Below are 14,324 nucleotides of genomic sequence, written 5' to 3'. Positions count from 1 at the left end.
CCTTGTCCAGCAGAGCATTGGAGTGGAGATCGCGATCATCAGCAACGAGGAAACAACGGAAGGTTAATATTCAACTCGTTAACGAACCGGTTTGTTGTTCACAAACAAGTTCTACGACGTAGTAAGGATGGTTCAGATATAAATAAATAATTGATTGTATGAATACAAGGCGTCCGGAAATTCAAAGACCGAAAATTTTTTTTTTCGATTTAATTATTAATAAAGTATATTCCATTTCATTATTGAAGACAATTTTAGCAATTTCTAAACGAATATATAGGACTCGAACCCAGGACTCTTGCCTTGCCGGGGCACAGCTCTACCAACTGAGCTAATGGGACCCTATCTCCTCCAGTCATATTTAACTGTATCATAATTCGAATAAGAACTACCGACATTGCCTCCATTTTTCTCACCGCACATTTTATTGGCTGCTATCTTTATGTATGATCACAAGATTCAACTCGAGCTAAATGCAATCTAGACAGTGTCTTAGATAAATATATCTTATTTTAATTTTAATGTGCGACATCTATTGACATTATCTGCAAGTCTACGATGAATATTTTATTTTTTTGGAATAACTTAATGAGTAAAACCTCAAATTGTAATATTTAATTATTGAAGACAATATTAGCAATTCCTAAACAAATATTTGAAACAGAAAAATCAGAAAAAGATACGGTCACATCTAGGACTCGAACCCAGGACCCTTACCTTGCCGGGGCACCGCTCTACAAATTGAGCTAATGGGACCATATCTCCTCCGGTCATATTTAACTGTATCATACTTCGAATAAGAACTACCAACATTGCCTTCATTTTTCTCACCGCACATTTTTACTGGCTTTTACTGGCTGGCTATCTTTATATATGATAGCAAGATTCAACTCGAAATAAATACAATCTAGAAAGTTTATACTCATTGAGTTATTCCAAAAAAAAACAACTTTATTCAATTTTTTTCGGCAACTAAGGGGATAAAAAACTTTTGAATAAAGGTCTACGCTTCAACGCATTTAAAAGACTGTTAATAAACTTATGATATTAACCGATTTGAAAAAAAAACCTAAATAATTTTTAACATCGGACCAGATTTACTCGAAAACGAAAACTAAATAAAAAAAAACTTATACCACAAAATCGAATCAAACGTGATGTAGATTCAGTACTAAGAGTTTTCGGACACCGTGTATAGTGAATATAATAAACGTATCACTCATCGTTTTGAAATAATGGAACAGTTGAATACAAATATTACGTACAAGTATATAGTTACATAACTAAAGAAAATAATACATGAATGTCATTAAAAAGTAATGTGCGTCAGAATAAATACATGAATGTCATTAAAAAATGATGCGCGTCAGAATAAATACATGAATGTCATTAAAAAGTAATGCGCGTCAGAATAAATACATGAATGTCATTAAAAAGTAATGTGCGTCAGAATAAATACATGAATGTCATTAAAAAGTAATATGTGTCTGAATAAATACATGAATGTCATTAAAAAGTAATATGCGTCTGAATAAATACATGAATGTCATTAGAAAGTAATGTGCGTCAAAATAAATACATGAATGTCATTAAAAAGTAATATGCGTCTGAATAAATACATGAATGCCATTATAAAGTAATGTGCGTCTGAATGAATACATGAATGTCATTAAAAAATAATGTGCGTCTGAATAAATACATGAATGTCATTAAAAAGTAATGTGCGTCAGAATAAAAAAACAATAGTCACTACTACATGGAGCCAGTTGGACCATGACATCCCCGAATGCGGTACATATTGTGAAGGTAAAAGGAATGGGAGGGGACGGATATGAAGGAGAGGAAGGTTGGGTTCGTTTTTTAGTACCTACCACTCTGGAATTTGTTGCCTAAAGGAAACTAAAAATTCTTCATATATTTACTCCGTTAAGGCGAAGCTTAATGCTAAATCACTATTTTGATTAATCTTTATAACAAATTGGTGTACATTATGAATACCAAAAAATATGCATTTGATAAATTGAAGGTTTTCCTATCGTTTCGCTTGAGTAGAATACAAATTAAAAAATAGATTACTCAATAAAAAATATTATTGTAAATTCCTAAAAAATATATTTTGTCAATCAATTGAAATACATGAACGCGTAAAGGAAACAAGTCAAAAAATACAGTATTATTACTAAGACGATCCTCGATAGTTTCACTTGATTAACTTTTTTGCTTTCTTATAAAATTATTTACAAAATAAATGAAAAACAGTTTTATACCACGAATAAATACATTTTTTCGCTTGTAGCTTCCTCTTAAAGACGAAAATGTTTTTTTTATTATTTTTTTTAAATCTGTAGTTTTAATTTTTAAAGTACCCTGATAAGAAGTAACGAAACTAGTTGGCGTTTTCAAAAAAATTTCCTGGTGTCCGGAAACTTTTAAAAACACTAGTTTCGGACATCGTGCATACATACAAAAAAAAACGTTAGGTACTTACGAAGTGATTTTACTTTATTTGTAATATTAAAAACTGTTCGAACTTAATTTAAACCTTCATGAAATGATTTGTAATCAAAAACAGATAATAATAATTCGACATCACGGCTTTATCGTATCAAGTATCCAATCCATGTAGTACAACACGTTGGTGAGGATGCTAGGCTTGTCCTTAGTGCCACAGACTTGATAGCCGGCGCTGATCACTCCAAACTGCACGGACCTGTTTCTCCTCTTCAATGGCCTTTCTAACACCACGGGTCCACCGGCGTCTCCGGAGCAAGAGCTGACGCCCTCGAGGCCACTGACGCACAATTGACGAAAGCCAATGCCACCAATGCCGGAACTGGAATTAAATTAATCAATCACGATAAAATGTTATGTAATCTCGCCATGAAGCAGTGAATCTCTATGTAGGTTTGAGTCAGTATAGGGTCTAGAACTGTGGATAGATCGCACCGTCATTTACACCTTTTTATCAACTGAAATAGACAGGTAATACCTGTTTACTAGTCGTGACCAAAAGTATGTTTGAATCTAATGTGTTATAAACAAAATCCTTTCCCCTTTTCGTCAGAAACTTCCGGACGGCCAAAGGAAAATACGGCGCCAAAAATTGGTAAAAACTTTGTCTTCAAATTAATCATCAATACATTTGAAGGTTCTCTATGAACAGTTCAAAATGTTATTTTGTGAACGCAACCCAATATCTACTCAGCACGTGCGCGCAAAATTGAGTTATTTTTCGCGCTGCCGATATTACTTGGTTCATTGATGGGGGGCTACGCTCGTCCAATTTTATTAGTATTTTAAAATCAGAATTTTTTCAATACGGGTTTTGAAACGTCAAGTATGAAATTTGATCTGGAATTAAATATAAGAAAACAGTTTTAACGTAATATGGTTATAATGTCTGTTTCATGAAACATCTTTTTTGTTAAAAAATATATTAAAACTTCATTTACTTTAGTTAGAGTTTTTAAAAAAAGTTCCACGGAGTTGCACGACATTTTCTTACTAGTTCGAAAAGTATCTTATTAGTCATATAAAAACGTTAAATGTATATACCAGGGGTGCTCAAACGGTCGATCGCGATCGACCGGTCGATCGCGAGTGCTATTTGAGTCGATCTCGAGAAAAATTTCCCATATTTCATGCCTTCTTTTTTATTATTTATTTGTAGCTTGTAGCGGACTGAGTCACTGAACGGAGTGTTCTGACTAACTGACGAACATATGTCATCGTGCTTGCGATTAGCACTCGGTGATTACGTACCATCGTATGAAAAGTATGCTGAAGACATGCAGTGCCACGCTTCAACATCCAAAGTCATTATTTAGTTAAGTTTAGAAACTATAACTCGTTTGTTTTTTGTAAGAACCAATAAACTTGCAATTTTGAATAAATATAAGTTTTTTCATTGACTCTTTAGTGCAGACCTCCACCTACCTTAAATAAAAAAAATGCATATCGCGAACTAATTTCTGTCGTTCCTCCAAATTCTATGTGGATTCGTGGGCATGCAATTATGCATCGTCCCTATATATACACTTATACCTGCGCCACGATACACCTTACCTACATAAACGACAATCCTGCTTCACACATACTTGCAGTCTCTCAGAGTCGATCGATCGGAATCTGATAATATTGAGGTTCAGCATTTCAAGTTTGAGCACCCCTGGTATATACCCTTCATTTTCCCTTTTGTTAAATAGAGCGCATTCTTTTCAGGTTGTCTTGGCGACCCCGCTCTAAAAAAAATGAAGATGAAGAGCAAAGAATTACATATTTACAATGTTAAAAATGAACAGTTTTACAAGTTATCGTCAAATAATTTAAGATAAAATCTATATATTTTTAAAATTAGAATACTACGAACACCTAATCCCAACTAACACAATTGAGGTATTTTTCTGAAAGATTGTCTTAGGTACTCTCCTCACAAGTATTTCTGATAATCAAATATATTTTTGGCGTCGTAAATTGATCATTCCGCCTTGTGTGCGACGCAACATTTGATACAAAGACTGCCTCCGGCGCAGACGATCTTATATTCTGTCTTGTGTGCGACGCGACATTTGATACGAGGACTGCCTTTCACGTAGACGACCTTATATTCTGCCTTGTGTACGACGAGATATTTGATACAAGGACTGCCTCCGGCGCAGACGATTTTATATTCTGCCTTGTGTGCGATGTGATATTTTATACAAGGACTGTCTCCGGCGCCGACGACTTTATATTCTGCCTTGTGTACGACGCGACATTTGATACAAGGACAGCCTCCGGCGCAGACGACCTTGTATTTCGATTATTATTAGTTGATAGTTGTTTTTGAAGAATAATCAAATAATGACATTAACTGTGAACGGCATTAATTTAGAGTGTTTTAAGAACTTGTTGAAAAACAAGGTCGGGTGGAGGGTAATTTCAAAGAAAACCTTAAATTTCTGTAAAAAGCTGCTAAAATCAAAATATTTTAATGCATTAACTCACTTGTTATATTTCTCAGCGCACAAGCGGTTCGAAACAATTGGCACAGCGATCTGAAGGAGCCTTGAATTTTCAATGTCTTCTCTGGTTGTGTGATTATCATCATTCTGTTTATTGAACCTGCCCCATCCTGTCACCACAAGTTTTTTGTCTTTTAGATTTACTTCCCTCATCCGCTTCGTAGTCGGCAAACAAATTGGTGCTACGTTTACTTGAAATGAAATAGAAAATTTTTAACAAACACTATTAGTACCGTCCAAAGTTTTCTGAACTTTTCAGAGAAATAAGAGTATAAACACCTGCTTTGAGATTTATGGGGCTCTCCAGCCTTAAAAGCCCAATGTCATTCCCGAATTCAATGTTCTTGCCATAGATTAGGCCGACGTATCCTGGATGTGGAAGGACCTCCTCAATGGCGATATCCTGGGTCGCAGGCACTAGGGCGCAGTAATCATCTATACAGTCTGCTTCTGTCGACTTGTCCCACTCCCCCAGCCTGACTCCGATCAGATGTCGTTTAGTGAGATTTGTAATGCACTGGGCAGCGGTTAGGACGTAGCGACTGTTTATGATGGTACCTCCGCAAATTGAATCTATTTTTATGACGCCGCTGTTGTCTATAAATAGAAATTAATCTATAAAAATATCGAATAGATACCTCAACCAAAATCCACAATCAGCCAAGTTAAATATGCCATTAGAGTGGTTAATATTTGGAAATTTTTGGGTTTCATAACTTGAAGCGCAATATCTGATTTTAGTTTTATGTGGATAGCTCAAAATTTGTTACATAAATTGTCACCTTTAGGTGATTGCATCGCTAAAAAATAGCGAATCTAGGAATCACGCAAGTGAAAAAATGGTTGGACTCAAATACACTCACACTAAACATATCGAAAAAAAAATTCACAACGTACAGCATAACTAACACAGGACAGCCAAAAAACAATACAAACACCATAAAAATACACGAATGCATAAACACCAACATCTGCGATTGCCCCCCTCTAGAAAAAACAGAACAAATAAAGTATCTAGGAATCCTAATTGACCATAATCTTAGATGGACACATCACATCAAACAAATCACAAATAGATTCCTCAGAACAATACACATTTTCCTAAACATAAGAAACATATATAAAATAAAACAATTGAAAACAATATATTATGCACTATGCCAATCAATAATAGAATATGGAATAATTGCTTGGGGAGGAGCGACAAACGCAGCTATCGCTCAAATAGAAATCGCACAGAAAACGATATTAAAGGTAATACTCAAAAAACATAAACTAACCGACACAGACCAAATATTTAAAAGCTGTGACGTACTTGATATACGCCAATTATATGTTAAAACACTACTAAACTACATTTTCGACCAAAAAAACAAACCCCAACAAACACAAAATATCACTAATAGACCGGTCAGACAAGCGTACAAAGAAAACATAAAAACTCCGACGGTAAACACTACCTTTGGACAAAGACACCATAAATACCACGCTATTAAAGCATTCAACAGTCTTCCACTTGAAACAAAAATTGAGGAAAATAAAAATAAATTCAAACACAAAATAAAAAAATGGATTAAAGAACAAAAAGACATTATTACCAAAATACTATAACATAAAAGAATAAAACATATACACGCAACACAAAAAAAATATATAAAACACGCAACACGCACAAACACATATTATATCATTATAAATGCCGATTTACATTCTCTTTTGATATTTTTCTTTTAGTGTTATAATTATATTTTAATTTTTAATCTTTATTTTTTATTTTAAATTTATCTTTATTTTAATGTTGTTTTTCTTTTCTTTTATTTTTTTTTAAATGTATAAATTCTTAAATTATAAAATGGGGGCCTCAGCACGGGTAAACAACCCAGGCCATGAGGCCAACATTACTAAATTGAAATATGAAATATTGTAAAAAAAATGTATCAACAATAAAAAATAAAAAAAAATAAAATAAAAAAAAATAAAACCTCATCTCTTGCATCATAATTTCTCTCATACTTGCTCCTATTCTTGTTATTATTATAATCCCCGTTTATGTTTATGGACTACCACCATAATATGGGCATGCGCCTAGTTTAGTGGGTTGTTAAACAAATAATACATTATGCACATCTTGAAGTGTGCTCCCAGAAAAAAAGCATTGCGGCCAGTATCAATGATTTTTTGAGGCCTATATTTTAATTAATTCCGACGAGTTTGTAGCTACAATTTATTTTTTTCAGACCGATACCTACGGATGTAAGTTGTCTATATTGATTCATAAAAACAGCACCTTACCATTAACATATTTTCGTCAAACCGTTTGAAAAGTTTATAAAAAGTTGTTTAACTATAAAATTAGCGGTAAGCAACATATTTTATTTTTCTAGGCGATTAGTAACTCCCCGAGATATTCATTTAGAAACATCTGAGATGTTAATAATATGTTTATTATAATTAGTTATAATAAACCCCGCAGAAATATCAATTTTCTAGGTCCGTCCGAATCTGTGTGCGGCAAATATTTTTGTACAGGTTTTGTTTTATTTTAATGTATTTGTTAGGGCAAATTCGAAATTATTGGTCAAATAAACAGGGTGCGCGCATCGCGTATTTTTTTACACGAATCGCGTATTTTCGTTCACTTATGTCAAAACTTTAGATATTAAAAATATAACACTTGTTTTACAAGTTCATTTTTTCCTTGTTCTGATATATATGAATTACTTTCCACTATTTAACCTTTCAATGGGTCAAATTTCCATTGAAAGGTGCTTAAGACAAATATCTAATAATTAAGAAGTGAAGTAGGTACGTACTACTCTTAGTTAAGATGTGGGCCATCCATGGATATTCCAAGAGACTCGAATAAGTTTTTCCGCATTTTCGCGGGAGCAGCCGCAGGTTCCTGTGACTTTCTACTGAAGGAGGAGGCTCGGAATATGGGATGTCATTCGGGCAACACACCTGCACAAATGTCACATATTAATGTTAATTAGCCTCGTACACACTAGCGCACTAAGCACCTTCAGCCGCTGGTTCCTGTGACTCTCTACTGACGGAGGAGGCTCGGAATATGGGATGTCATTCGGGCAACACACCTGCACAAATGTCACATATTAATGTTAATTAGCCTCGTACACACTAGCGCACTAAGCACCTTCAGCCGCTGGTTCCTGTGACTCTCTACTGACGGAGGAGGCTCGGAATATGGGATGTCATTCGGGCAACACACCTGCACAAATGTCACATATTAATGTTAATTAGCCTCGTACACACTAGCGCACTAAGCACCTTCAGCCGCTGGTTCCTGTGACTCTCTACTGACGGAGGAGGCTCGGAATATGGGATGTCATTCGGGCAACACACCTGCACAAATGTCACATATTAATGTTAATTAGCCTCGTACACACTAGCGCACTAAGCACCTTCAGCCGCTGGTTCCTGTGACTCTCTACTGACGGAGGAGGCTCGGAATATGGGATGTCATTCGGGCAACACACCTGCACAAATGTCACATATTAATGTTAATTAGCCTCGTACACACTAGCGCACTAAGCACCTTCAGCCGCTGGTTCCTGTGACTCTCTACTGACGGAGGAGGCTCGGAATATGGGATGTCATTCGGGCAACACACCTGCACAAATGTCACATATTAATGTTAATTAGCCTCGTACACACTAGCGCACTAAGCACCTTCAGCCGCTGGTTCCTGTGACTCTCTACTGACGGAGGAGACTCGGAATATGGGATGTCATTCGGGCAACACACCTGCACAAATGTCACATATTAATGTTAATTAGCCTCGTACACACTAGCGCACTAAACACCTCCAGCTGCTGGTTCCTGTGACTCTCTACTGACGGAGGAGGCTCGGAATATGGGATGTCATTCGGGCAACACACCTGCACAAATGTCACATATTAATGTTAATTAGCCTCGTACACACTAGCGCACTAAGCACCTTCAGCCGCTGGTTCCTGTGACTCTCTACTGACGGAGGAGGCTCGGAATATGGGATGTCATTCGGGCAACACACCTGCACAAATGTCACATATTAATGTTAATTAGCCTCGTACACACTAGCGCACTAAGCACCTTCAGCCGCTGGTTCCTGTGACTCTCTACTGACGGAGGAGGCTCGGAATATGGGATGTCATTCGGGCAACACACCTGCACAAATGTCACATATTAATGTTAATTAGCCTCGTACACACTAGCGCACTAAGCACCTTCAGCCGCTGGTTCCTGTGACTCTCTACTGACGGAGGAGGCTCGGAATATGGGATGTCATTCGGGCAACACACCTGCACAAATGTCACATATTAATGTTAATTAGCCTCGTACACACTAGCGCACTAAGCACCTTCAGCCGCTGGTTCCTGTGACTCTCTACTGACGGAGGAGGCTCGGAATATGGGATGTCATTCGGGCAACACACCTGCACAAATGTCACATATTAATGTTAATTAGCCTCGTACACACTAGCGCACTAAGCACCTTCAGCCGCTGGTTCCTGTGACTCTCTACTAACGGAGGAGACTCGGAATAAGTGTGCCATTCGGGTAACATTCCTGCACAAATGTCACATATTAATGTTGATTAGCCTCGTACACACTAGCGCACTAAGCACCTTCAGCCGCTGGTTCCTGTGACTCTCTACTAACGGAGGAGACTCGGAATAAGTGTGCCATTCGGGTAACATTCCTGCACAAATGTCACATATTAATGTTGATTTGCCTCGTACGCACTAGCGCACTAAGCACCTTCAGCCGCTGATTCCTGTGACTTTCTACTGACGGAGGAGGGTCGGAATTTTTCAAATTTTTATTTTATTTTTATTTATTTATCAATATAGTTTTTTTACATAAAATTTTCGACATCTGTCTCACTAGGGTACACTTGTGTCGAGACAGACGTATTTAGGTACTTAAAGATTACTTACATTACTTACAAAGGGGCTATTATAACATTATTGAATCTATAATTTTATTTTGTATGTGAATTGTTGTTACTGTTTACGTGTAATTTGGTTTACATATGTTTGTGATAGTGGGACGCCCAATAATTGCTATCCATTTCTTTATTTCATGTTTGAATTTGGTCATTGACTCTGTTCGTCTAATTGTGGCTGGTAGTATATTGTATAGTTTGCAAGCTATGTATTGGAAATGTCTTTGCCCAAAGGTGGTTTTAGCAAAAGGAGTTTGGAGAAATTCTTTGTTTTTGGCTCGGGTATTGTGTATCGTTTGAGTTGGTTTGTATAGTGTTTTGCTGTTTTGGTGTAAATTAATCAAGATGGATCTTGCAAAGAGCTGTTTTATGTCCATAACGTTGATAGTATTGAAGATAGTATCAGTGCTGGTAGAAAAAGGAAGCTTGAGAATTATTTTTATGATTAATTTTTGTGCTTTAATAATGGGGTCGAGGGCAATAGAAGAAGTACTACCCCAAGCTAAGATTCCGTATTCTATCTGTGATTGGAATAGTGAGAAATACACTGATTTTAAATTTTTGGGGTCAAGGAAATTACGTGTTTGTTTGAAAAAGTAAATAAATTTACGAATTTTGTTTGTAATGTTATAGATATTTTGTTTCCAGTTTAGGTGTGTATCAAAGGTTAGTCCTAGATATTTGATATTGATTGCTTGATCTAGGCATGGGCAGTCACAATTCCAGTCAAAGGGGAGAATTTTTGCAAACGTGTATTTTTAAAGTTAGGTTTGACTTTGGGATATTGGTGAGGCTAAACAGTAAGTATTTTGTTTTAGGTATATTCAGAGTTAGTGAATTAGAGGCGAGCCACTGTTTTACCTTTTGAATTCCTTCCTCCGCTTTGGCGTATACGGTAGGCCAGTATTTCGATATTAATAATCTTAAGCTCCAAACCATCCAGTGATCTAAGCATCAACATAGTATTTTATGTTTATTATTAAATGGAAGCATTTTGTTGGTTAGCTTTCTTTCATTCTTGCTACATATTGTACAAAACGGGGTCGCCCGTTCCGCTTCGGTGTAAAAAAAACAAAGGCTATTTTCTATTCTTAAAGGTGAATACCGCACAAAACTTCTAACTGCTTCCAAATCTCCAGAGCCAGAGGGACCTAGCTTTATTTTCTATGTATTTAAGATTTTCCTGTTCAACGGTACGTTGATTGTTTGCACAAATAAAGGCGTAATCTCTTATCTTCACATATAATTTGTTATCGACGTAATGATCTTGATAAAACACAGAAGCATTATTCTGTCACTATAACTCACCGAAACAATGATAAAAAATAAAAAGGATCAATCGTCTTACCAACGTGCTTCTTGGTCGGCATAGCCAAGAGACCAGGTATTGTTTCTTCTCCCTTGGACTCAGTCCTGTAAATGTGCTTTTCTTTTGAGCCTCCTCAAACGGCTCGCAAGACTCCCTGTGGAGGCATTCTCCCACAATTCCGTTGGATGTTACACAGTGCTGAGCCATTGCTGCAAATTCAAAATAAACTATTAGTATACGTATGTAATTTGATAAACGGGTGATAATTCCAACGTAGGCGCCCATTGACAGAAAAGTTTTTTTTAATAACTGTGACACCTCCAAGTGAAACTAATTTTAGTTGATATAGGTTATGATTGACACTATTTATTTAAAAATAAAACTTTTTAAGTGTGTGGTTCTTCCACGTACAATTTTAAAATTTTGATTTATCTTAGTCAATGCCATTTATTACATGGCTTCTTTGATAAATACAACAAAAACACCCGTGGATGGAATTATTTCACTTAAAAAGGCTGTACCTACCTAATGTTAGTTCCTACGGCTAATGGAATCAAAAAAAAATTTGGAAATTTAAGGAGAATCACGTACTGTTCCTTTGACTAAGATAAATAAATGTTAATAGACTTTATCTGTTTAGCTTAGCTAAACATATTTTAGTCAATGTCGACAAATTAGTGCTCCAAGAAGTCTTGAAGAAATTGCTTTTCTGAATACTGATTGTAACTCTTTATTAACTAGCTAAACGGAGAGGGAAAAATAGTATCCTAAGGTGAGTACGATTCTGGCGCTTATCCTACAAACTATGGTGTGCCACAGGGATCTAACTGTCAAAAACATAAGGAAAGTATTAATGCAATTATTGAGTGGAGTATTGCTAACAAACTCGGATTTATCTTCCAAAAGTGTTTAGTTATGTGCTTTACGATTTCACAGAAGATCGTATAGTTTAATTACAAAATAAAATTTACATATTTTAAGCACGTAACGACTTGTAAGGACTTAGGTATTTCGTATGACGCTGGTTTAACATGCTCACATTGCTAATATATTAATGAAAATGAGCCACAAAGAATTCGGGTTTTATCTTACACAATTCAATGGAGTTGACCAACCAATGTAAAATGGGGGCTTAGCAGGAAAAAAGTACCCAATTAGGCTCACATTATTACATAATATTTAAAAGATATAATGTTGATGGATCAATGAAAAAAATAAACAGTGAAGTATGGTATGTAATATATTTTAATAAACTTACTTAGACTAACACCAATCATCGCTAGCAAAAACACTATGACCTTCATGATAAAATAATGTTGAAGCACAATTAGGTATTACGAATCGTATCCACGTTCTTTACGAAATAGGTATATAAGTGTAAGTCCCAGCGGTTGGAGGCGGACTGGATGGTTCAACCTTCCTGATGTAATACGAATTCAGTCGCTGCTATAATGCAAAATATTCATTGGGCATAATAAGTAGTCTATTAAGTATATTCTAACGCATTTGAGGAAAACTGACATGTAATTACCCACATACTTGTATTAAATGCGCATTACACCATGGGGAAGGAAGTACTCGTTTATACTGAAATCGATCTTGTAAAGAAGTCCTATTATTTTGTAAACAACGACAAAAACAGGTGTTGAATTCGAAACTGCTTACGAATTACAGCTTCAGATGGATATGAATTGTGGACTGTAAATGAATTTAAAACAAGGCGAAATGAATTGTTTTTGTTGGAATCGGGTGATAGCATGTGTAAGGAATGAACAAAGTATGTAAAGAAGAAAAACAGGATGACCAATCACTTACCAAGAAGGAACACACAACACAATCACAATATAGTGAGTTCCACTGTGATACCTCGAGCTTTAATTATCGCCACAATACAACGAATGAGTACTTAAATTATATGAAACAGTTTCAATACATTAAACTTAGTTCTTTTTAAAGATTATGTACACAAAAATACACGAACAACTTGCTTGCAGTTTTTTTTTTCAAAATATATGCATTCGAATTTGCACTGTGTTCTTGCCATTGTTCCAAATTTCAAACACTTTTCCAGCAAGGTTATGGATAGGTATGAACTGGATAAATGACATATGAATTTTCGGTAAGCGTTTCATCAAAATGATAGTTCATCACATCTTTAAAAAGTTATATAAAGTCATGGAAAGTGATGAAACAAAAACTGTATTAACTGGGTTAAGTAGGTTAGGTAAGGTTTAAATTATTTTTTCATCGTTTCTAATGACTTTATATCACTTTTTGAAGGTGTGTAGAATTGTCGATGTGTTGATTTATCATAGAACCGAATTTTCTGCTAAGGGTCTTCGGTTTATATCGGTTGCTTACCGATACCGACCAAGTGGGATGACGGCTTGACGATGTTTATTTTAAGCATAGAATTAAGATGCGTACTCTATTAATGATTTTATGGAAAAGTATTCCAAGGCAGAGCTAGTATCCACGTCACCATGGAGCGTTTGAAAGGGCCGTACATTGTATGTTGCGTCGTATAATATTGATTCGCTACAGTGACCATTCGTCTAAAATTGACGAGACCTTTACATAATAATATATTAATTTTATTTTTGGAATAACTTAATGAGTAAAACCTCAAATTGTAATATTTAATTAGTGAAAACAATATTAGCGATTCCTAAACGAAAATTTGAAAAAAAAAACCTGGAGGACAGATGTGGCCGCGAGTGTGGAGGTCCGTTAAATGAAAATTCTCCTTTTAAATTTGTGATAAAGATAATATATACATATTATAAAAATATATTTTACCAAAAATAATTTTTTTTTTGTAAATATGTTTTTTTTGCTGAGGAAAATATCAAACCTAAATAAATAGTACAATGTATTATACAGAAAAAAAAATTTTAGGCCTCAGGGCCTCTTCTGTGGAGCTAATTTAAAGAAACAGTACGTAGAGTATACACAGTAAAAATGAAAATCTATAATTTTAATATCAAGAGATTCAACCAGATTGATTTTATATGTTTTTAAGGCACTTAAAGTATTTGAAAATGTCTGCATCTCGTAGTGTGTTA

At 35.5% G+C, this 14,324-nt stretch overlaps 1 protein-coding gene across 1 annotated transcript; it reads right to left on the bottom strand.

Annotated features, from left to right (window-relative positions):
* Positions 1-2,552: 2,552 nt before the first annotated feature.
* On the bottom strand, positions 2,553-7,948 carry LOC149416961 (CLIP domain-containing serine protease HP8-like). Its single transcript, XM_089641084.1, has 4 exons — positions 7,817-7,948; positions 5,283-5,600; positions 4,987-5,194; positions 2,553-2,833 (listed from the first exon to the last, which is right to left on the bottom strand). Exons 1-4 carry the CDS (start codon positions 7,839-7,841, stop codon positions 2,590-2,592), a joined length of 795 nt encoding a protein of 264 aa, XP_089497210.1. The 5' UTR covers positions 7,842-7,948; the 3' UTR covers positions 2,553-2,589.
* Between the last annotated feature and the right edge of the window lie 6,376 nt (positions 7,949-14,324).

The sequence above is a fragment of the Hesperophylax consimilis genome, chromosome 16 (assembly GCF_061612785.1).
Source record: "Hesperophylax consimilis isolate HC1 chromosome 16, BYU_Hcon_1.0, whole genome shotgun sequence".
In the NCBI taxonomy this organism is placed as follows: Eukaryota; Metazoa; Arthropoda; class Insecta; order Trichoptera; family Limnephilidae; genus Hesperophylax; species Hesperophylax consimilis.
Note: the sequence above shows the minus strand (reverse complement) of the source record. Positions and strands in the feature narration are given on the sequence as shown.

Excerpts from the sequence above, each read along its gene's own strand:
- LOC149416961 (XM_089641084.1), bottom strand. The coding sequence starts at position 7,841 with ATGGCCCACATCTTAACTAAGAGTA. Across the intron at positions 5,601-7,816 it reads CCACATCTTAACTAAGAGTA|ACAACAGCGGCGTCATAAAA; the intron begins GTACGTACCTAC and ends TTCTATTTATAG. Across the intron at positions 2,834-4,986 it reads TGCGCTGAGAAATATAACAA|TTCCGGCATTGGTGGCATTG; the intron begins GTGAGTTAATGC and ends ATTTAATTCCAG.